The following is a 24,036-nucleotide window of genomic DNA, read 5'->3' as shown; positions in this document are numbered from 1 at the left end:
ATTTCCTTTCTTCTTCCATCCCTTAAGCTGCAGTGTGACCACCTCTCTAAAAATATGGAGAACACGTCCCAACTACACCAACAGAACTTAGGTTGAGAGGGTGGAGAGCATCAATTTCCTCTGAGTGATGATAACCAACAACCTGTCCTGGACTTCCCACATAGATGAGGCTGTCAAGAAGGCACAACAGCTCCTCTTCTTCCTCAGGCAGCTCAAGAAATTCGGCATGTCCATAAGGATTCCCACCAAATTCTACAGATGCACAACTGAGAGCATACTATCCGAGTACATAACAGCCTGGTATGGTAACTGCTCTGCTCGGGATCAGAAGAAACTACAGAAAGTGGTGTGCACAGCCCACACCTTCATGGGACCAAATCTTCCACCATTGCACTACATTTTCATGGCTTGCTGCTGCAGAAAGGCTGCCAATATCATCAAAGACCCATCACACCCCGGTAATGATCTCCTATAACCTCTTCCATCAGGCAGAAGATACAGGAACCTGAATATATGCACCAGCAGGTTCAGAAACAGCTTCTTCCCAGCCATTATTAGACTGATGAATGGACTTTCTAGCCTCAAGTAATGCTGGTCTCGCTAACATTACTCTCACCTAGCACACGCCCTGTGTAATGTATGCCTCCAAGTCTTTTTGATCTGTACATCCTTGCTTACTATGATCTGCCTGTACTGCTCGTAAACCAAGCTTTTCACTGTACTTCGGTACACGTGACAATAAATCAAACAATCAAATGCATTATCCATATAACTCTCAACCTCATAGATGCACCATGGTGTATCCAGTCAGCTCTCAAACTCAGTGTCCACATGTAATGCAATCAATCAGTGAATGATATCAAATACCTGTACCCAGGCATATTTGACACTAGCAAATTTAAAGGTGATAAAGTATTTATCTTAAGAATTATCCTCATCCTGAAAACAGTTTTGTCGATCCAAACATCTGCTTGCGGTATTAATGTGACCTCTATGATGGAGTTTGTTTAGCCAATGCTCACAAGACACAAATTACCAGAACCAGCTCTTGCAACTGTTACATTACTTTAGCTTCACTTAGACACCAATAAGTCCCACAGATTTCCATTGCAACTTCTATCATTCTGAATGAGCACACCACATAATAACATAAGATCATGGAGCAGAAAGATGCAATTCAAGCCAACAAGACTGCTTAGCCATTTGACACAATCTTGGCTCCTCACAGCTCATCTTAACTCCAGTTTCCTGTTCACTCCCATAACCCTTCAAACCACTGCTAATAAAGAACACCTATCTTTCTGCTCCTTACATTGACTTAAGGTCCATAAGACCATAAGGCAATGAGACATAGCAAGAGAAGATGACCATTTGGCCCCTCAAACTTGCTCTGCCATTCAAAAGAATCATGGCTGATCTGACACTCATCATGTCCAACTTCCTGCCCTTTCTTATAATCATTGATTCCCCTACTGCTCAAGAATCCATCTGTCTCAGACTTAAATACACACAAGGACTTGCTCCCACAGCTCTCTGTGGCAACATGTTCCAAAGACACACATTCCTCTGAGAGAAGAAATTGCTCCTCATCTCAGGCTTAAATTAGTGCCTCTTTATTCTGAGGCAATGGCTTCTGGACCTACAATCCACAATAAAGGGAAAAATCCTGACAGTGCTGACATTATCAAGGTCCTTAAGAATCCTATGTTTCAGTGAGATCACCTCTCATTCTTCTAATCTCCAGTGAATAGAATTGAGGAGAATCCCTACAGTGTGGAAACAGGCCATTCGGCCCAACAAGTCAAAACTGCCCCTCCGAAGAGTATCCCACCCAGATGCATTCCCCATACCCCTGCAGTTCCCTTGTCTGACCCACCTAATCTAAACATCCCTGGGTACTATGGGCAATTTAGCCTAGCCAATCCATCTAACCTGCACGTCTTTGGAATGTGGGTGGAAACCAGAGTACCTGGAGAAAACCCACGCAGACATGTGGAGAAGGTGCAAACTCCACACAGACAGTCCCCCGAGGCTAGAATCGAACACGGGTCCCTGGAGCTGTGAGGCAGCAGTGCTAGCCTTAACCTTTGCTCATAAGACAATCCTTCCGTCAGGGTATCATCCTCAAGAGCTCTCTTTGAACCACCGCTATGAAATGACAGCTTTCCTTAAATGACAGAATGCAAACTGCTCACAGTAGTCTCACCAGCACCAGCACAGTTGCAGTTAAGGCTTCCCTACTCCAACCACCTTGAAATAAGGGCCAACATTCCATTCATTTTCCCAACTGCCTATGTGCCACTTGAAGAGCCCATCTATATCCTCCTGTAATCTAAGACTTACCACCCCACAATTTTTATCAATACAGTTCAATGTTTCTATGTTCAAGTTTGTATCACTTATATAAACCACAAGCAGCAAGGGTCCAACACTAACCCTTATGGGTCCTCACTGGACACCAATTTCCAGTCAGAAAAACACTCTTCATCTAAATCCAATTTGCCAAATTTCCTTGGATTTCATTTGGTCTGATAGAGTCATACAGTCATGCAGCACGAAAACAATCCTTTTGGTCCAACTCATCTGCACCGACCAATCTGACCTAGTCCAATTTGCCAGCATTTGGCCCATATACCTTTAAACATTTCCTATTCATATACCCATTCAGATGGCTTTTAAATGTTGTAATTGTACCCACCTCTACCACCTCCTTTGACAGCTCATTCCATATAGGCACCACCCTCTGAACAAAAAAGTTAGCCCTCAGGTCCGTTATAAATCTTTCCCTTCTCACCTTAAATCAATGAGATTTCACTTTGGGCTCCCCAACATTGGTAAAAAGACCTTTGTTATTCACTCCATCCATGCCCCTCATGACTCTTATGAACTCCTAGAAAGTCACCCTTCAAACTCCGACACTCAAGGTAAAGAAGCCCCAGCCTATTCAGCCTCTTCCTAAAGATCAAACCGTCCAGTACAACCTCCAGTACACAGCCTTCTAAATCTTTTCTGCCCCAATGTTCTGTACAGACGTAACATGATATCACAACTCCATGTTATTATCAATGAAGGCAAGCATGCCAAGTGCATTCTTCACCACTCCATTTATCCACCCACATTCCACTTTTGAGGAACTATGTACCTGCACCCTTAGGTCGCGTTGTTTGGCAATGCTCCCCAGGGCACTGTTATTAACTGCATACGTCCTGACCTGATTTACCTTACCAAAGTGCAACACCTCATGTTTGTCTAAATTAAACTCCATTTGTCACTCCTTAGCCTATTGGCCCATGTGATCAAGTTCCTGTTGTACTTTGAGTTAATTTTCTTCACTGTCCACTACACCACCTATTTTGAATGTCATCTGAAAATTTACTAACCATGCTTCCTATACTCATATCCAAATCAATTAAATGACTAAAAGCAATACGCCCAGCACCAATCCTTGTGGCATACCACTTGTTGCACGCCTCCAGTCTGAAAAACAATCTCAAATCCATGCTCTGTCTTCTGCCATCAAGCCAATTTTGTATCCAATTGGCTAGCTCCCCCTGGATCCCATGTGATCCAACCTTACTAATCAGTCTACAATGCAGAACTTTGTTGAACACTCTACTGAAGTCCATATATATGTGAACCACTCTGGTTTCATCAATTTTCTTTGCCAGCTGTTCAAAAAACTCAAGGAAGTTGGTAAGACATGATTTCTTATGCACAAAGCCATGTTGACGATTCCTAATTAGACCTTTACTTTCCAAATGTAAGTAAATCTTGTCCCTCAGAATCCCCTCCAATGACTTACCCACCATGATATAAGGTCTATGGTTCCCTGGCTTTTCCTTACAGCCTTTTTTTAACTAATGCACCACATCAGCCAACCTCGATGTTATAAATATCTCAGCAAGGGGCCAGCAATCTTTTCCCTAGCTTCCCACAAAGTGCTGAGAAACAGCTAATCAGTCCCAGGGATTTATCTGTCTTTATGCGTCTTGAGGCCTCCAGCACCTCTTCTTTGTAATACAAACTCATTTCAAAACATCAACATACATTTCCCCAAGCTTGCTGGCTTCCGAGTCCTTCTCCACTGTAAATAATGATGCAAAATATTCATTCAGTATCTTACCCACTTCCTATGGTTCCACACATAAACAGTCATGTTGATCTTTAAGAAGCCCTATTCTCTCCCTAGTTACTGTTTTGCCTTAATATATTTATAGATTCTCTTTGGATTCTCCTTAACACTATTTTCTAAAGCTATCTTATGTCCGCTTTTTGACGCACTAGCTTCCCTCTGAAGTATATTCCTGCTGCCACGCTTCATCCATTCACTTCATCCCAGATATCTATGCCTGATTTATACATCCTTCTTTTTCTTGACCTCAATTTCTCCAGCCATCCAGCATTTCCGACACCGGCCGGTCTTGCCGTTCACACTAACAAGAACACACTATCTCTGGACTTGCGTTATCTCATTCTTCAAGGCCTCTCACTTCCCAACCATCCCTTTACCTGTAAATAGCTTCACCCGATCAACTTTTGCAAGTTCTTGTCTAATAACATTAAAATTGGCCTTATTCCAATCTGTTCTATCCTTTTCTATAGCTATTTTAAAACTGATAGAATTATGATCATTTGCCCCAAAGTGCTTCCCCATTGACACCTCAGTCACATGTCCCACCTTATTTCCCAACAGAAGGTCAAGTACTGCTCCTTTTCTTGTTGGTATATCCACATTTGGAATCAGAAAATGTTCTTGTGCACACTGAACAACTTTTTCCCCATCCTAGCTCTTAACGTCATGGCACTCTCAGTCAAAGTCAGGAAGCTAAAATCTCATAGAACACATAGAACATAAAACATTACAGACAGTACAGGCCCTTCAGCCCTCGATGTTGTGCCGACCTGTCATACCGATCTGAAGCCCATCTCCTACCATTTCAACACTAATTTTCTTACAGATATCTGTGATCTCCTTACATATTTGTTTTTCAATTTCCTATTGACTATTGGGGAACCTTTAATACAATCCTAATAAGGTGCTCATCCCCTTATTACTTTTAAGTTTCAGCCATTTAACTTCAGTGGATGATTTCCCAGGAATATCCTCCCTAAATACAGCGTAATATTCTTCCTAATCAAAAATGCCACACCTCCTCTTCTCTTGCCTCCCTTTCTACCTTTTTTACGGCATTTATACCTCATTAAATTAAGCAGCCAGTCCCGTCCACCCCTGAGCCACATTTCTGTAATAGCTATGATATACCAACTGTATCCTAAGTTCATCAGCCTTACTTGTCAGGCCTTCTCACTGAAGTAAATGCAGTTTGATTCAGCAGTCTTCCCTCGTTCTTTGCCAAGCTCTTGGCTGCCTTAACCAAGAGACTTGCTCCCCTCATCTACTGTATCAGGTGAGCCTTTTCTCTTTTCTCACCTTCTCTTTGGTTCTCCCCCACCCCCATTTCCCTGTCTCCACAGCCCCTTACTGGTCTAAAGCCTCCTGGGTAGCACTAGGAAGTGTCTTTGCTTTCAAATTCCTATGCAGGACCTTATCAAAAGCCTTGCTGAAGGAGTCCAAGAGACTCCATCAGAAGTTCTTCTATACATAACTAGTCTCCTCTTCAAACAAATTCAATTAAGTTGATCAGGCATGAACTCTCCTTAACAAAATTATGCTGACTGTTCTTGATTAATCCACACCTCTCCAAATCTAGATTAATTCTGTCCCTCAGAAACTCCTCTAACATTTTCCACATACTGAGGTTAGACTGACTGCCTCATCATTTCTTGGTTCATGAACATAGAACAGTACAGCACAGTACAGGCCCTTCAACCCACGATGTTGTGCTGACCTATTATCCATCCTGCATACCCTACATTTTACTATCCTCGATATGCCTATCCAAGAGTTGCTTACAAGCCTCTTAAGTATTTGAATCCACTACCGCTGCTGGCAGTGCATTCCACACACCCGTCATTCTCTGTATAAAGTACCTACCCCTGACATCTCCCCATACCTTTCTCCAATCACCTTAAAATTATGCCTCATAGTAATAGTCATTTCTGCCCTGGGAAAAAAGTCTCTGACTATCCACTGTATCTATGTCTGTCATCACCTTATACACCTCTATCAAGTCACCGCTCATCCATCTTCGTCCAATGAAAAAAGCCCTAGCTCCCTCAACCTTTCCTCATAAGACCTGCCCTGCAGACCAGGCAGCATCCTGGTAAATCTCCTCTGCACCCTCTCTAAAGCTTCCATATCCTTCTTATAATGAGGCAACCAGATCTGAACACAATATTCCAAGTGTGGTCTAACCAGGGTTTTATAGAACTGCAGCATAATCTCGCGGTTCTTAAACTCAATTCCCCTGCCGATGAAAGTCAACACTCCATATGCCTTTCTTACAACTCTATCAACTTGGGTAGCACTTAGAGGGATCTATGGAATTAGACCCCAATATCCCTCTGTTCCTCCACACTGCCAAGAATCCTGCCATTAACCATGTATTCTGCATTCAAATTCGACCTTTCAAAATGAATTACTTCACACTTTTCCAGGTTGAATTCCATCTGCCACTTCTTTGCCCAGCTCTGCATCCTGTCAATTTCCCATTGGTACCTACACAGCCCCCAAACTATCCATACGTCCACCAGCCTATGTGGCATCGGCAAACTTACTAACCGGCCCTTCCACTTCCTCATTCAAGTCATATGTAAAGATCACAAAGAGCTAAGGTCCCAGAACAGATTTCTGGGTCACCTAGCTCCAGGCTGAATATTTTCCATCTAATGACCACATTCTGTCTTCTGCTGGACAGCCAGTTTTGTACCCAGACAGCCAAATTTCCCTGAATCCCATGCATCCTTATTTTCTGAATGTGCCTATCATGTGGAACCTTACCAAATGCTTTGCTAAAAACATTTACACTTGCTTCCTTCTTGAATAATGGTACTGTCTTGGCTATCCTATAAACCTCTGGCATATTTCCTGTGGCCAAAGAGGAACTGAAAACTTTTGCAATAAGCTCTGCTATTTCCTCCCCTGCTTCACTCAACAACATGGGCTATTTATGCATCAGAGATAATAGGAACTGCCGGTGCTGGAGAATCTGAGATAACAAAGTGTAGAGCTGGTTGAACACAGCAGGCCAAGCAGCATCTTAGGAGCAGGAATGCTGATGTTTATGGCCTAGACTCTTCATCAGAAAATGATGCTTTTTATCATTTTCTGATGAAGGGTCTAGGCCCGAAACGTCAGCTTTCCAGCTTCTAAGATGCTGCTTGGCCTGCTGTGTTCATCCAGCTCTACATGTTGTTACCTGGACTATTTATGTAATCTGGTTCTGATGATCAACCTACTCTTAAGCTTACCAGACCACTCAGAATGATTTTTTTTTGCCTATATTCATTTGATTAACTGTATTACAGAACTTCTCTCGGATTTTTATATCTATATCATCCCTCTCACTAGTGAACACTAACACACAATATTCATTTAGATCCCGACCTACATCAACTGATCCCACACACAAATTATTGCTGTAGCCTTTAATGTTCCCAACTCCTTCCTTTGTTATCTTTTTACTTTTAATGTACTAGTAAAATAACTTAGCATTTTGCCTTATTTTACCTTCCAGTATCCTTTCATGACTCCCTCTAACTCTCCTAATCCCCGTTCTAAGCTCCCTCTAATACATTCTATACTCTTCTAGAGCTTCTGCAGTTTTCAACCCTCAGTTTCTGTGATTAGCCCTCCACCCCCATTTATTCACTTAATGCAACCCTGTATATTTCTCAATAGGTAGGGTACATAAGATTTGATGGTCTCACCACTTTTCTATCTTGGAAGAAGTTGGTCCTGTACTCTTTGTATTTCAGTTTTGAACACATCCCCTATTCTGAGACAGATATACCTGCACGTATCTGCTCCCCAGTCCACTCTGGCCAAATCATATATGGTCTTACTAAAATCAGCCTTTCTCCGGTTTAGAGCTTTGATTTCAGGCCCCTTTGTTTCCTTTGCAATCATAATACTGAATCTATGAGAGACATGACAGCTGTCTGCAAAATGCTGTCTCACTGTCACTTAACTATTGCCCAGCTTTGTTGCTGAAAATTAAGTCAAGAATGACCCAATTTCTTCTATCAATGTGACAGTTTAAAAAGACGTCGTGAATGCATTTTAAGAATTTTAAGTTTTTAAGAATTCCGCTCCTTCTAACCTTTCACATCATGACTAACCCAGTTAATGTGAGCAAAATTATAATTTATCACAATTCAATACTACTACTAATATACTATCTACTACTATCACCACTCTATGATGTTAGCCTTCCCTGAAATTTAAAGACTTTTTTTAATATGGTATGACTTGATGATGCTATCTGCTACTCTATTTCTCTCAGACTTAGCCTTGAGTGCCATTTCTCTAGCCCTACACTCATTCTTGGAGTACCTGGATAACAAGAGCACCTACATCAAGATAACAAAGTGTGGAGCTAGATGAACACAGCAGGCCAAGCATCATCTTAGGAGCACAAATGCTGACATTTCGGGCCGAGACTCATCTTTTGTTCTCCTAAGATGCTGCTTGGCCTGCCGTGTTCATCCAGCTCCACACTTTGTTATCTTAGATTCTCCAGCATCTGCAGTTCCCATTATCTCTCTCACCTACCTCAGGATCCAACTGAATGACTACAGCTCCACGTTCAACACCAAAATCTGCTTCAGATTAATCTCAAAACTCCAAGACCTAGATCTCAGCTCCATCCTCTGCAATTGGATCTTCACCTTACTGACCCACAGACCACAGTCAGTGAAGATAGACAACAGCACTTTCTCCCTGATAACCCTCGACAGTGGAGCCTCACAGGGATGCATTCTCAACCCCCGAGTGCACTCCCTGTACTCCCACAACTGTGTAGTCAAATTCCAAATGAACAGGATCTACAGGTTTGCTGGCAATACCACAGCGTAGGACGGATATCAAGCAGGAATGAGTCAGAATACGGGAAGGAGATAGAGGGCTTGGTGTTCTGTTGCAATAATAACAACCTCTCTCTCAATGTCAACAAAACAAAAGAACTGATCATTGGCTTCAGGAAGAAAGGAGGACACAAATCCCCATCTATATAACGGAGCTGAGGTGCAGATGGTCAAGAGCATTTAGTTCCTCGGAATGACGACAACCAACAAGGCAGATTATTACCTGGATGGCTGTATTTTGGGAGAGGGAAAAATGCAGCAGGACCTGGATATCCTTGTGCACCAGTTGCTGAAGGTGAGCATGCAGGTGCAGCAGGCAGTAAAAAGGAAAATGGTAAGTTGGCCTTCACTGAGAGATATTTTGAGTACAGGAGCAGAGATGTGCTGTTGTAATTGTACAGAGCCTTGGTGAGACCACACTTAAACTACCTTGTGCAGCTTTGGTCTCCATTTCTGAGGAAGGATGGTCTTTCTCTCAAGGGAATGGAGCAAAGGTTTACCAGGTTGATTCCAGGAATGGCAGGTATGATGTATGAGGAGAGATTGACTAGTTGGGATTGTTTTCACAAAGTTCAGACGAATGAGATTGGATCTCATAGAGACTTATAAAATTCTAACAGGACTGGACAGGGTAGATGCAAGGGGGATGTTCCTGATGGTGGGTATGTCCAGAACCAGGGGTCACAAAACGAGGATTCAGGGTAGACGATTTAGGGAAGAGATGAGGAGACATTTCTTCATCCAAAGAGTGGTGAGCCTGGGGAATTTATTACCACAGGAAATAGTGGATGCCAAGCATTGAATACATTCAAGAGGCGACTAGATATAGCACTTGGGGAGAATGGGATCAAAGGTTATAGGGAGAAAGCAGGATTAGGCTACTGAGTTGAACAAAGTGCCATGATCGTGAAGAATGGCGGAGTAGACTCGAAGGACTGAATGGCCTCTTCTTGCTCCTATCTTCTATGTTTCTACATGATGGTCAAGAATGCACAACACCTCTTCTTCCTCAAGCATGTCCATAAAGACCCTCACCAACTTTTGCAGATGCACTATCGAACAGATTCTATTTGGGTGCATGATGGCCTGGTACGATAACTGCTCTGCCCAGGACCATACAGAAAGTTGTAATTGGTTGAAGAGTTATGGAGAGCAAGGTGGAAAGTGGAGTTGAGGACAAAATGAGATCAGCCATGGGCTGAATGTTGGAGCAGGCACAAGGTCTTAACTGCCCACCGCTGCTCCTGGGTCTTTTGTTCTTATGAATATAATAGTAATCAGGAAAGTGGATGTCACTAAAACCTTACAGAGATGGGAGGAAATAAACTTTGATCAAAGTTGCACCACTAGCTCAGGGGGTTAGCAACAATGACAAGTAGCAGAAAATGCCAGACAGATCTGAGGGGTGTTCGCTCCACACTGCCCTCCAACCCCACCACACCCGGCACCTTCCCCTGCAACCGCAGGAAATGCTACACTTGTCCCCACACCTCCTCCCTCACCCCCATCCCAGGCCCCAAGATGACATTCCACATTAAGCAGAGGTTCACCTGCACATCTGCCAATGTGGTATACTGCATCCACTGTACCCGGTGCGGCTTTCTCTACATTGGGGAAACCAAGCGGAGGCTTGGGGACCGCTTTGCAGAACACCTCCGCTCAGTTCGCAACAAACAACTGCACCTCCCAGTCGCAAACCATTTCCACTCCCCCTCCCATTCTCTTGATGACATGTCCATCATGGGCCTCCTGCACTGCCACAATGATGCCACCCGAAGGTTGCAGGAACAGCAACTCATATTCCGCCTGGGAACCCTGCAGCCATATGGTATCAATGTGGACTTCACCAGTTTCAAAATCTCCCCTTCCCCCACTGCATCCCTAAACCAGCCCAGTTCATCCCCTCCCCCCACTGCACCACACAACCAGCCCAGCTCTTCCCCCCCACCCACTGCATCCCAAAACCAGTCCAACCTGTCTCTGCCTCCCTAACCGGTTCTTCCTCTCACCCATCCCTTCCTCCCACCCCAAGCCGCACCCCCAGCTACCTACTAACCTCATCCCACCTCCTTGACCTGTCCGTCTTCCCTGGACTGACCTATCCCCTCCCTACCTCCCCACCCACACCTTCTCCACCTATCTTCTTTACTCTCCATCTTCGGTCCGCCTCCCCCTCTCTCCCTATTTATTCCAGTTCCCTCCCCCCATCCCCCTCTCTGATGAAGGGTCTAGGCCCGAAACGTCAGCTTTTGTGCTCCTGAGATGCTGCTTGGCCTGCTGTGTTCATCCAGCCTCACATTTTATTATCTTAGATCTGAGGGGTAGCTGGTTAGCAACTTTAACATATGCACTCATTAAGTGAGCAATCGTTAACAGAGCATGCAAGAAATCCTAAAATGCAGCTTGGTGCTGTCTGCAATCTAGGCACCTGTCTCTGAAAGAGTCCATGCATCAACCCTTCAATGTTGGTATAGCCTGTAATGCAATTCTGTACTTCCTAAACACCCTTCAAGTATTTTGGATATCCTCCAGGGTTAGCAAAAATCAGTTCATACAATCCCTACAGTTTGGAAGTCCATTGAATCCTGACTGACCATCCGAAGATGTTGAAAAAATGTTGGGATTAATTATTAAGGAAGTAATGGCAGCACATTTGGAAAATTATAATCTAATCACGCAGAGTCAGCATTGCTTCTGACTAATTTTTCGAGGAAATCGCAGCCAGAGTGGTTAGAGGAGAGCTAGTAGAGGTGCAGTACTTGAACTTCCAGAAAGCTTACAATAAGGTACTTTACAAAAGGTTAAGTCACAAATGGTGGCACATTTGACAGGCTCACCGTGCTCCAGGCGAAGAGACTTCTCCTCATCACAGTCCTGAATGGTTTACCCCATATCCTTCAACTGTGACCCCTGGTTCTAGACATTCCTGTCATTAGAAACACAGCTACATTGTCTGGTACTATTAGAATTTTGTTGCTTTCCATGAGGTTCCTCCTTATTCTCTTGAACTCCAGCAAATATAATCCCAACCTCTCGGCATGTCATATCGGCCGTCCCAGGAATCAGTCTGATAAATATTTGCTGCATTTCCTCCACAGTAAAAACATTCATCTTCAGATAAGGAGACCAAAACAGCACACAATATTCCCGTTGTGGTCTCACTAAGGCACTGTATAATTGCAGCAAGACATCCCTGCTCCTGTATTCAAAGCCTCTCACTATGAACGTTAGCATATGAAGTGATATAGAGTCAGCACAGAAACAGACATTTCAGTCCAACTCATCCATGCCGACCAAATATTCTAAACTGAACTATTCCCATTTGCCTAAATTTGGCCCATATCCCTCTAAACCTTTCTAATTCATGGACCTGTCCAAATGTCTTTATTTGCCTTTTTTTATGGCCTGCTGCACCTGCATGCTTGCTTTCAGTGACGGGCGTACAAGGCCACCTGGTTCATGTTGCACATTCTCCTCTCTCAATTTATAGCTATTCAGATAAGACCCCACTTTCTGTTTTTGGTGTCAGAGTGGATAACATTGCATTTGACCACGTCGTAAGCATTTGCCATGCACGTGCCCACTCATTTAGCTTGTAGAAATAACAGTAAAGCATCTCTGCATCCTTCTGACTGCTTAGCCTTCCATACAGCTTTGTGTCATCTGTAAATGTGGAGATGTAACATTTAGTTCCTTGGTCTAAATTTTTAATATATGTTGTGGATAGCTGGGGCCATAGCACTGATCACTGCAATAACACACTAGTCACTGCCTGTCATGTCTAATCCTACTCTTTGTTTCCAGTCTGCCAACCAGTTTTCTATCCATCTCAACACACTGCCTCCAATCCCATATGCAATGATTTTACATGCTTATCTTTTATATGGGACTTGGTTGACAGCCTTCAAAAGTCCAACTAATCGATGTCCGCTGGCTCCCCTTATCAACTTTACTAGTTACATCCTCAAGGAATTCCAACAGATTTGTCAAGCATAATTTTCCTTTCATAAATCCATTTTGGCTCAGGCCAATCCTGCCATTGTTTTCCAAGTTCTCAGCCATTTCTTCTTTTATAACAGAATATAGTATTTTTCCCACTAGCAATATCTAGGTGACGAGTCTTATAAACAGGAAATAGCAAGAACTGGTCTGTAATTCCTGGTTTTATCTCCTCCTCCCTTTTTAAATGAAGGGGTTACATTAGCTACCCTCCATTCTATAAGAGCTGTTTAGAGGCTATAGAATCTTGGATAGTGACCACCAATCCATCCTCTATTTCTAGGGCCACATCCTTAAGTCCTCTGCGTTGTAGATTATCGGTCTTGGGAATGTATCTTCCTACTAATACTGATTTCCTTCAGTTCCTCACTCTCATTATACCTGTGTTCCACAACATTTCTGGTGCGTTATTTTGGGTCCTCCTTTATGAATGCAGAACCAACGTGTGCATTTAATTGGTCAGCCATTTCTTTGTTCCCCATTATAATTTATTTTTGTTTCAGACTCTAAGGGACCTACTTATGTCTTCACCAATCTTTATCGCTTTATCCACCTATTGAAGTTCGTACAGTCAGTTTTATGTTCCATGCAAGCTTACTTGTGTACTCTACTTTATAATTCTAAATCAATCCCTGTATACTCCTTTTCTGAATTCTAAACTTCTCCCATTCCTTAAGCCTTTTGTTTCCTTCATCCAGTTTGAATGCCTGTTCCTTGTATCTAATGCTATCTCTAATTTCCTATGTAAGTCAGTTTGGCCACCTTTCCCATTTTACATTTGCATCAAACAAGGATGAACAATGTTGCAGATCACCCTTAGGCTCTCTAATTGTTTCCTATTGCCTTTCTACCATTATCTCTTAAGTACAGTTCCTCAATTTATCACAGCTAAACTCATGCCTCAGACCGTCTCAACTTAGTACGCTAATGTATATGAGTTTTTTTTTAATGAAAGTCTTGGCTAGAGATAATAGAAAGGAGCTAGTAGCTGTGTGGTATTTGGAGTTTCAAAAGGCATTCAACACAGTACCTCATGAAATGTTAAGTCAAAGGATAAAAGTCAATGGTGCTGGAGGTAGTATTTTGGGGTGGGCAAAGAACTGGCTAATGGGCAGAAAACTACAGGGGGACAAGAGTCCTTTTTTTAGGTTGACACCCTGTAGGATTCCACAGCGTTTAGTTCTGGGAGCAGAACTGTTTACAATATATATTAAGGAATTAGAGGAAGGAAGCAAATAAATTGTAGCCATAAAAGTAAAAAGGATACATTTGCAGGGAGATTTTGATAGGTTCAGGGGACAAAAAGTTGGTGAATGGAGTACAATGTGAGAAAATGCGGAATTGTTCTTTTGGAAGGGATAGCAAACAAAGAACATTATTTAAATGGAGAAAAACTGCAGAAAGCTGCAACACAAAAGGACTTGGGGGTACTTGTGCGTAAAACACAGACAGCCAGCACCCAAATGCAGCAGGTAATGAGGAAGGCCAATGGAATGTTAACCTTATTTCAAGGAGATTGGACTATAAGAGTTGGGAAGTCTTACTGCAACTGTACAAGATGCCGGTGAGACCATATCTAGAGCACTATGTGTAATTTTAGTCCCTTCATTTGAGGAAACGTATTATTTCACTGGAAGCAATTCAGTGAAGGTTCAATAGGATAGGTACACTTTGCATAGAGGGACTCGACTCACTGCAATTAGGAAGAATAAGGGGTGATCTCATTGAAATGCATAATATTTTTAAGGGGTTTGACAAAGTAAATGCTGAGGGGATGTTTCTCCTCATAGGAAAGTCTAGAACCAGTGGATATGGTCTCAGAATAAAGGAGTGCCAATTTATGACAGGAATAGGTAGGAATTTCTTTTCTCAGACAGTTGAGAGTCTTTCAAACTTTTTGCCACAAACGACTGTGCGGACAGTATCCTTGTATACCTTTAGGGCTGATTCTTGAACAGTCGGGGGAATCAAGGATCATGGAAAAAGGGCAGAAAAGATATGATGAATGTCGGATCAGCCGTGAATAGTGAAGTAGGATTAAGGGGCCAAGTGGCCTCGTGCTATTCCTATTTCTTGTGGTCTTATGGTAACTCCTTTCTGCCTGGAGAGAATCTTGTCTTCATGCCTGGAATGGACTTAAAAGATGCAGTGAACTGCTCCCAGTGTCACGACAAGCCTTGCTAAACTTTTCACATTGATTCTGTCATATTTCATGTCATAGCCCATTTTATTCAAGCTCCAAAAGATTCCACTCATGTTCAAGATGTCTTGTCAAATCTGCAAGATATTACACTGAAATTACACTTGTAAACTCTGTTTTTGCCTTTTTGTATAATTTTTGTATTAATGGCACAAAAATATATATCTGATTAAGTTTTTTATTATTTGGTAAGAAGGGAATATTGTGTTATGTATCATTGTGAATGCAGTGAACTTTTAAAATACATGCTCATGATATCACCATTGTATCATATGATACACATACATAATGTTCTCAGACTCTATTTAACTGGAGCCACTTGAAGCATGATGAAACAAAAACTGAGCAACTTAGCATTAAGTCATTCATTGAAGTGCTGTGACTATAACAAATATATACAAGAGCAGTAATAAATGTCAGTTGAACCTTTCAGTGCTATATTACACCTGTCGAGTTCTTATATTACAGGAACTACTAGAAGTATTGCCACATCAGGTACCAATATCCTGCTTAAGGCAAGATCCAACACCACGATCATAGCTCAGAAGTGCTATACCCTTTCAATGTTTTGTCCTTCACTTCTCATAATTCTACATCATTTTCTTTAGAAGAAACTATAAAGTCATATGACAAAGATAACATAGGGTTGCTACTCTTCACAGGAGAAAAAATGACAGGGGCATAGTTTTATTTAAAATCTTACATATTCTCCCACAGAAGTGTGGCAGTTAATGCAGTTGTCAAAAATATAAACACCTGAATTAGAATTAACAGTAGTATGTTATACCTCCATTTTTTGAATAATAAGTTCAGAATCCTGGTCCCACACACGAGCATTACCATCTTCAGTGATATATTCCTTACAGGCTGTAACCATTTGGTTGGTGACCTAAATTTGACAACATATAATCACAGGAGAATTAACAAAATACAGATAGATACAGAAATTAAATTCACAAGCAGATTAATATTACTTACCTTAATAAATAGGGCAGTCATTTGTTGGGAGGTGTTATAATATCTTGACACATTGTGGATCATTTGAATTGCATTTATCAAATTTGGAACACCTTTAGTCATAGTCACCTAGAAATTGAAATATTTCGTAAATATGACTATGATACTATGAGACAAAAACATCTATAACAATAATGTACTACTTATTGTCTGTTCAGGTGGTTTTAGCTGATTAGTTTAAGGAGTGGCTCTGCTGGTAGATTGAATTGGTGGGCGCTGCCTGATACAAATAGTATAAGGAGGTCTGATTGCATGATACATATTTGGCTTCCAGTTATTTGTTGCTGTTCTAGGACAAATCTGTGTGCACAGATATGCAGATTTTTTACTGACAATTAAGGAGAATGGTTAATGTTTTTCAAAAGCTTCTTCAGAAATATTGACATGCAACATCAAACAGTGCTACCTTTCTTCTCTTCAGCACAGAAATGCTTGCATCCACTTTGCAGTGGGACCGATCCAAGAAGGGACCTCTTCTTTTTACTAACATTCTGCAAAGGACCTACATTCACCTTTACTGGCTCCATCTCCGCCTCTTTGACTTGTCTGTCTCCTGTCCACCTATCTTCTCCTCTATCCATCTTCAATCCGCCTTCCCCTCTCTCCCTATTTATTTCAGAATCCCCTTCCCTTCCACCATTTCTGATGAAGGGTCTAGGCCCGAAACATCAGTTTTCCTGCTCCTAAGACGCTGCTTGACCTGCTGTGTTCATCCAGCTCTACACCTTGTTATCTTGGACTCGCTATAACCGATATCCTGTACAGCTGCAACATAGCCTCGCAACTCATACTTAATCTACCACTCTATTGTTTTTAACGTGCTCTGATTATTTGTTGATTTATACATTTTTCAACACTGTGCTGACTGTTTGGGATCTGTACACTACTCCTGTGTCTTTTTTCACTTCCTGTCATTTACCTCCATCCATATAGACTCCACATCATCCAAGTCTAGATCATTTCACAATTGTCCTCATTTCATCTCATTAAGAGCGCTCCCCTATCATTTTTTTTCTTCTCTCCTGCCTTTCTGAAAGGCCAAATATCCTTGTATGTTAAGTTCCCATTTCTGATCTCTTTATAATCATTTCTCCACAATGGCAAAGAAATCATATCTGTTTATAGTGATTTGCACTGTTGGTTTGTCCAGAAGGACTTTAACATAGAACAAATTCAGTAACGAGGCAGCTGATTTTACTGAAAATATTGTGGGTGTATTCTGGGAAAACAGAGGCCTGGATTTTCATATGGTCAGACAGTCATCATTCCAGCGTAGATGCGAGTTGCAAATGGGAATCTCATGGAATCTCCACTGTAACACAATTAGAAAGAATTGCCTGGATTACTGAATTCTCCACTGGAAAATCAGAAACTTTGGAGAGTTCCAAAGAAATGAGCCCCCACCCTTGGCGGGTCCCAAACTGAACAAAGCTAACTCGACACCCAACCTGACTCAACCACCACGGACGCCCACACAACTCTGCCCACCACCAACGCTGACGCAACTCTGCCCACCACCGACACCGACGCAATGCCGCCTACCGCCGACATCAACATCGCTCCGCCAAATGCCGACGTCGCTCCACCCATCGCCTCCACAACCAGGAGCTCCAAAGGAGACAATAACACCCAGCCGCGCCGAGTCTTCACTATCCTCCCAGACCTCCCCCTTACCGAGGATGAACAATCAGTCCTCAGTAAAGGGCTCACCTTTATCCCCTTCCACCCACACATCAACGAATACCGCTCACACTTGGACGTTGAAAATTTTTTCTGACGCCTCCGTCTCCACGCTTACTTCATTACCCATGAGCCTAACCCTCCCTCTACTGACACCTTCTCCCGCCTCCAACACAACCCTCCTCCTGGACACCACCCCAAGGCCTCCTACCCTCCCCTGACCACTTCTTCTCCAACTGTCGTCATGACATCAATTGCCTCAACCTCTCCCACCCACTTCAACTTCTCCCCCAAGGCACGTGCAGCCCTCCGCTCCATCTGCTCCAATCCTAAACTCACCATAAAACCCGTGGACAACGGAGGCGTAATTGTGACATGGCGCACTGACCTCTACACTGTCGAGGGCAGATGCCAACTCACTGACACCTCCTCCTACCGCCCCTGTGATCATGACCAACCCCCGACCACCTAACCATCATCTCCCAAACCATCCACAACCTCATCACCTGAGGTCACCTCCGGCCCACAGCCTCCAACCTCATCATTCGCCAACCCCGCACCACCTGCTTCTATCTCCTTCCCAAAATTCACAAGCCTGACTGCCCTGTTGGCCCAGTGTCTCCGCCTGCTTCTGCCCTACCAAACTTATCTCCACCTATCTCGACTCCGTTTTCTCCCCCTTGGTCCAGGAACTCCCCACCTATGTCCATGACACCAGACACGCCCTCCACCTCTTCCAAAACTTCCAATTCCACGGTCCCCAACACCCCATCTTTACCATGGACGTCCAGTCCCTGTACACCTGCATTCCCCATGCAGTTGGCCGAAAGGCACTCCTCATCTTCCTGTCCCGCAGGCCCGACCAGTCCCCCTCCACTGACACCCTCATCCGCTTGGCCGAACTCGTCCTCAACCTCACCACCTTCTCTTTCAATTTCTCCCACTTTCTACAGACATAGGGGGTGGCCATGGGTGCCTGCATGGACCCAAGCTATGCCTGCCTCTTTGCAGGTTACTTAGAACAATTCCTCTTCCATACCTACACTGGCCTTAAACCCCACCTCTCCCTCCATTACATTAATGACTGTATCAGCGCCGCCCTGTGCTCCCACGAGGAGCTCAAACAGTTCATCCACTTCACCACCGCCTTCCATCCCAACCTTATGTTCACCTGGACCATCTCTGATACCTCTCTCTCCTTCCTGGACCTCTCTATTTCTATCTCTGGCAGCCACCTGGAAACCAATATCCATATCAAGCCCACCGACTCCCACAGCGACTGAGAATACATCCCTTCCCACCCACCTCCCTGCAAAAATGCCATCCCCTACTCCTAATTCCTTCGCCTCCACCGCATCTGCTCCCTGGATGAGGCATTCCACTCCCATACATCTCACATAGAACATGGAGAAGTACAGCACAGTACAGGCCCTTCGGCCCACAATGTTGTGCCGTGGAATAATCCTAATCCAAAAATAAAATAACCTAACTGACATTCCCCTCAATTCACTGCTGTCCATGTGCATGTCCAGCAGTAGCTTAAATGTCACCAATGACTCCGCTTCCACGACTACCACTGGTAAACTATTCCATGTGCTCACAACTCTCTGGGTGAAGAAACTCCCTCTGAGGTCTCCTCTATACCTTCCTCCTAACACCTTAAAACTATGACCCCTCGTGGCAGTCAATCCTGCCCTGGGGAAACGTCTCTGGTTATCGACTCTATCCACGCCTCTCATTACCTTGTCCACCTCGATCAGGTCACCTCTCTTCGTCCTCTACAGAGAAAAAAGTCCGAGCTCAGTCAATCTCTCCTCGTAAGACAAGCCCTCCAGTCCAGGCAGCATCCTGGTAAACCTCCTTTGCACCCTCTCCAAAGCCTCTACATCTTTCCTATAATAGGGCGACCAGAACTGGACACAATATTCCAAGTGTGGTCTCACCAAAGTTTTGTAGAGCTGCAGCATAACCTTGCTGCTCTTAAACCCGATCCCCCTGTTAATGAAACCTAAAACACCATATGCTTTCTTAACAACCTTATCCACCTGGGTGGCAACTTTGAGGGAGCTATGCACTTGGACACCAAGATCCCATTGTTCCTCCACACTGCCGAGAATCCTGTCTTTAATCTTATATTCAGCATTTAAGTTTGACCTTCCAAAGTGCATCACTTCGCATTTATCCAGGTTGAACTCTATCTGCCATTACTCAGCCCAGCTCTGCAATCTGTCCATGTCTTGCTGAAGCCTGCAATAGCCCTCGATACTATCAATGGCACCTCCAACCTTTGTGTCATCAGCAAACATACTAACCCAACCCTCAACCTCCTCATCCAAGTCATTTATAAAAACTACAAAGAGCAGAGGCCCAAGAACAGAGCCCTGTGGGACACCACTCAGCACTGACCTCCAGGCAGAATGCTTACCATCTACAAACACTCTCTGCCGCCTGTCAGCCAACCAATTCTGAATCCAGACAGCCAAATCACCCTGTATCCCATACCTCCTGACTTTATGAATGAGCCTGCTGTGGGGAACCTTGTCAAATGCTTTGCTGAAGTCCATGTACACCACATCCACTGCTCAACCCTCGTCAAGCTGTCTCATGACTTCCTCAAAGAACTCAGTAAGATTTGCAACGCATGACCTGCCCCTCACAAAGCCACGCTGACACCCTTTAATCACGCTATGCTTTTCCAAATAGTCATAAATCCTATCCCTCAGAATTCTTTCCAAAATCTTGCTGACCACAGATGTAAGACTGACTGGTCTGTAATTTCCAGGGATTTCCCTATTTCCTTTCTTGAAAAGAGGAACAACATTTGCCTCCCTCCAATCTTCTGGTACGACTCCCGTGGAGAGTGAGGAAGCAAAGATCTTCGCCAGCGGCTTAGCAACCTCCTTTCTCGCTTCCTGGAGCAACCTAGGATAAATCTGGTCTGGCCCTGGGGACTTACCAATCTTAATGTTTGACAAAATTTCCAGCACATCAACTTATTCAATCTTGATCTGTTCAAGCCAGTTTTCCTGCTCCTCAAAGTTCTCATACACAACAAGGTCCCTTTCCTTAGTGAAAACCGAAGCAAAAAACTCATTTTGGGCTTCCCCTATCCACACACAAGTTCCCTACGCTATCCCTGATCGGCCCTACCTTCTCCCTGATCATTCTCTTATTTCTCACATATGAGTCAAATGCCTTCGGGTTCTCCGTAATCCTTCCTGCCGAGCCTTTTTCATGCCCCCTCCTGGCTCTCCTCAGTCCACTTCTGAGCTCCTTCCGAGCGAGCCGGTAATCCTCTAAAGCTATGCTAGAACCCTGCTTCCTCTACCTTGTGTGTGCTGCCTTTTTCTTTTTGACAAGAAGCGCCTCTGTTCCCGTCATCCAAGGCTCCTTAATCTTACCCCTTCTTACCTGTCTCAGAGGAACAAATTTATGCATCACTCGCAACAACTGCACCTTAAACAGCCTCCACATATCTGCTGTGCCCTTTCTGTGGAACAATTGCTCCCAATCTGTACTTCCCAACTCCTGTCTGATAGCGTCATAGTTTCCTTTACCCCAGTTAAATATCTTCCCCTGGTAACTGCTCCTTTCCCTTTCCATGGCTGTGGTAAATGTGAGGCTGTTGTGGTCAATGTCGCCAAAGTGTTCTCCCACCGCGCTGACACTTGTCCTGGCTCATTGTCGAGCACCAAATCCAAAATGGCCTCTCTCCTCGTCGGCCTGTCCATGTACTGAGTACGGAAACCCTCCTGAGCACATCTGACAAAAACGGCTCCATCCAAACCATCTGCACTAAGAAGGTTCCAATCTATATTGGGAAAGTTGAAGTCACCCATAACAACAACCCTGCTACGTTTGCACTTTTCAACAATCTGCCGGCCTATGAGTTCTTCGATCTCCCTACTGCTATTTGGGGGTCTATAGAAAACCCCCAGTGAGGTGATTGCTCCCTTGCTGTTCCTAACTTCCACCCATACCGACTCAGTTGATAAACCTTCCTTGGCAACCTCAGCCCTTACCACCTCAGTAGACGAGTCCTCATCAAAGGTTCTTTCAGCCACCGTTATACTGTCCTTGACCAACAAAGGCACACCTCCCCCTCTTTTACCAACTTCCCTGACCTTAATGAAAGATCTAAACCCTGGAACCTGCAACATCTATTCATGACCCTGCTGTATCCATGTCTCCGAAATGGCCACAACATCGAAGTCCCAGGTACCTATCCAAGATGCAAGCTCACCTACCTTATTTCGGATACTCCAGGCATTAAAGTAGACACACTTCAATCCAGCTTGCTGTCTGCCAGCACACTCCTGTGACAGTGAGATCCTGAACATGTCCTCCCTACTCTTATCCTCCTGTGTACTCGGACTACACCTCAGTTTCCCATCCCCCTTCTGAGCTAGTTTAAATCCACCCGAATAGCACTAGCAAATTTCCCACCCAGGATATTAGAGCCCTTCTGGTTCAAGTGGAGACCGTCCTGTTTGTAGAGGTCCCACCTTCCCCAGAATGAGTCCCAATTGTCTATGTACCTGAAGCCCTCCCTCTTGCATCATCCCTGCAGCCACGTGTTCAGCTGAAATCTCTCTCTGTTCTTTGCCTCGCTATCATGTGGCACGGGTACAAACCAGAGATCACCACTGTTTGTTCTAGCTCTCAGCTTCCACCCTAGCTCCCTGAAATCCTGCCTGACATTCCTATCCATCTTTCTACCTGTCATTGGTGCCTATGTGGACCACGACTTGGGGCTGGTCACCCTCTCCCTTCAGGATCCCAAAGACACGATCCTCGTTTTTCAAGGGCCGCAACATCACCCCTCCTCAGTGGTCAAGAATGCCCTCGATCGTGTCTCCTGCATTTCCCACAACTCATCCCTCACACCCCATCCCTGCAATAACAGCCACAACAGAATCCCCCTCATCCTCACGTACCACCTCACCAACCAGTGGATCTAACCCGTCATCCTCTGACACTTCTGCCATCTGCAATCCGAACCCAACACCGAAGTCATTTTTCCCTGCCCACCATTAGCTGCTTTCCAGAGGGACCACTCTCTCCAGGACTCCCTTGTCCGCTCCACACCTGTCCAGACCCACCACACCCAGCACTTTTCCTTGCAACTGCAGTAAGTGCTACACTTGCCCCCACACCTCCTCCCTCACCCCCATCCCAGGCCCCAAGAAGACTTTCCACATCAAGCAGATGTTCACCTGCACATCTGCTAATGTGGTATACTGTATCCACTGTTCCCTTGTGGTCTCCATTACACTGGGAAAACCAAGCGGAGGCTTGGGGACCACTTTGCAGAACGCCTATGCTCGTTTCGCAATAAACAACTGCACCTCCCAGTCATGAACCATTTCAACGCCCCCTCCCATTCCTCAGACGACATGTCCATCCTGGGCCTCTTGCAGTGCTACAATGATGCCACCCAAAGGTTGCAGGAACAGCATCTCGTATTCCGCTTGGGAATCCTGCAACCCAATGGTATCAATGTTGACTTCACAAGCTTCAAAATCTTCCCTCCCCGTACCGCATCCCAAAACCAGCCCAGCTCGTCCCCACCTCCCTTACCTGTCCTTCCTTCCACCTATCCCCTCCTCCAACCACAAGCCCCACCCCCATCTCCTACCTCCAAATCATATTCTGCCCCTTTGGCCTGTCCGTCCTCCATGGACTGACCTATCTCCTCCGTAACTGCCAACCTACACTCATCTTTACTGGCTACATTATAGCCCCTTTGACCTGTCTGTCTCCTCTCCACCTGTCTTCCCCTCTATCCATCTTCTATCCGCATCCCCTTCTCTCCCTGTCAATTTCAGAATCCCCTTCCGCTCCCCCATTTCTGAAGAAGGGTCTAGGCCCAAAACATTAGCCTTCCTGCTGCTCAGGTACTGCTTGGCATGCAGTGTTCATCCAGTTCTACACCTTGTTATCTCAGATTCTCCAGCATCTACAGTTCTTATTATCCCTAACTCAACCTCCTCCTTCTCTCCGTACTCAACCCAATCCCCATCACTAACATCCTGCTGAACTGGTAATGTCCTCCGTGACCAGGTATGACCAGAATACTCACCTGTTGGACTGTACCCGATGCCGTCACCCTCCCCTACAGATTCCTCCTGTATACCCACTGGAACCCATCTCCC

General features: G+C 44.4%; 1 protein-coding gene across 1 annotated transcript in view; it reads right to left on the bottom strand.

Moving 5' to 3' along the window:
- LOC125452340 (dynein axonemal heavy chain 8-like) overlaps nucleotides 1–24,036 on the bottom strand; it is a 1,165,100-nt gene that overhangs the window by 968,163 nt on the left and 172,901 nt on the right. Inside the window, exons 10-11 of the mRNA XM_059645122.1 lie at nucleotides 16,163–16,270; nucleotides 15,972–16,073 (exon numbers count right to left, since the gene is read on the bottom strand). Coding sequence (XP_059501105.1) covers nucleotides 15,972–16,073; nucleotides 16,163–16,270 — 210 coding nt within the window. The remainder of the gene's footprint in view (nucleotides 1–15,971; nucleotides 16,074–16,162; nucleotides 16,271–24,036) is intronic.

Source organism: Stegostoma tigrinum, chromosome 4, assembly GCF_030684315.1.
Source record: "Stegostoma tigrinum isolate sSteTig4 chromosome 4, sSteTig4.hap1, whole genome shotgun sequence".
Taxonomy (NCBI): domain Eukaryota; kingdom Metazoa; phylum Chordata; class Chondrichthyes; order Orectolobiformes; family Stegostomatidae; genus Stegostoma; species Stegostoma tigrinum.
The sequence above is the reverse complement of the archived record's forward strand: the minus strand, read 5'-3'. Positions and strand labels throughout refer to the sequence as shown.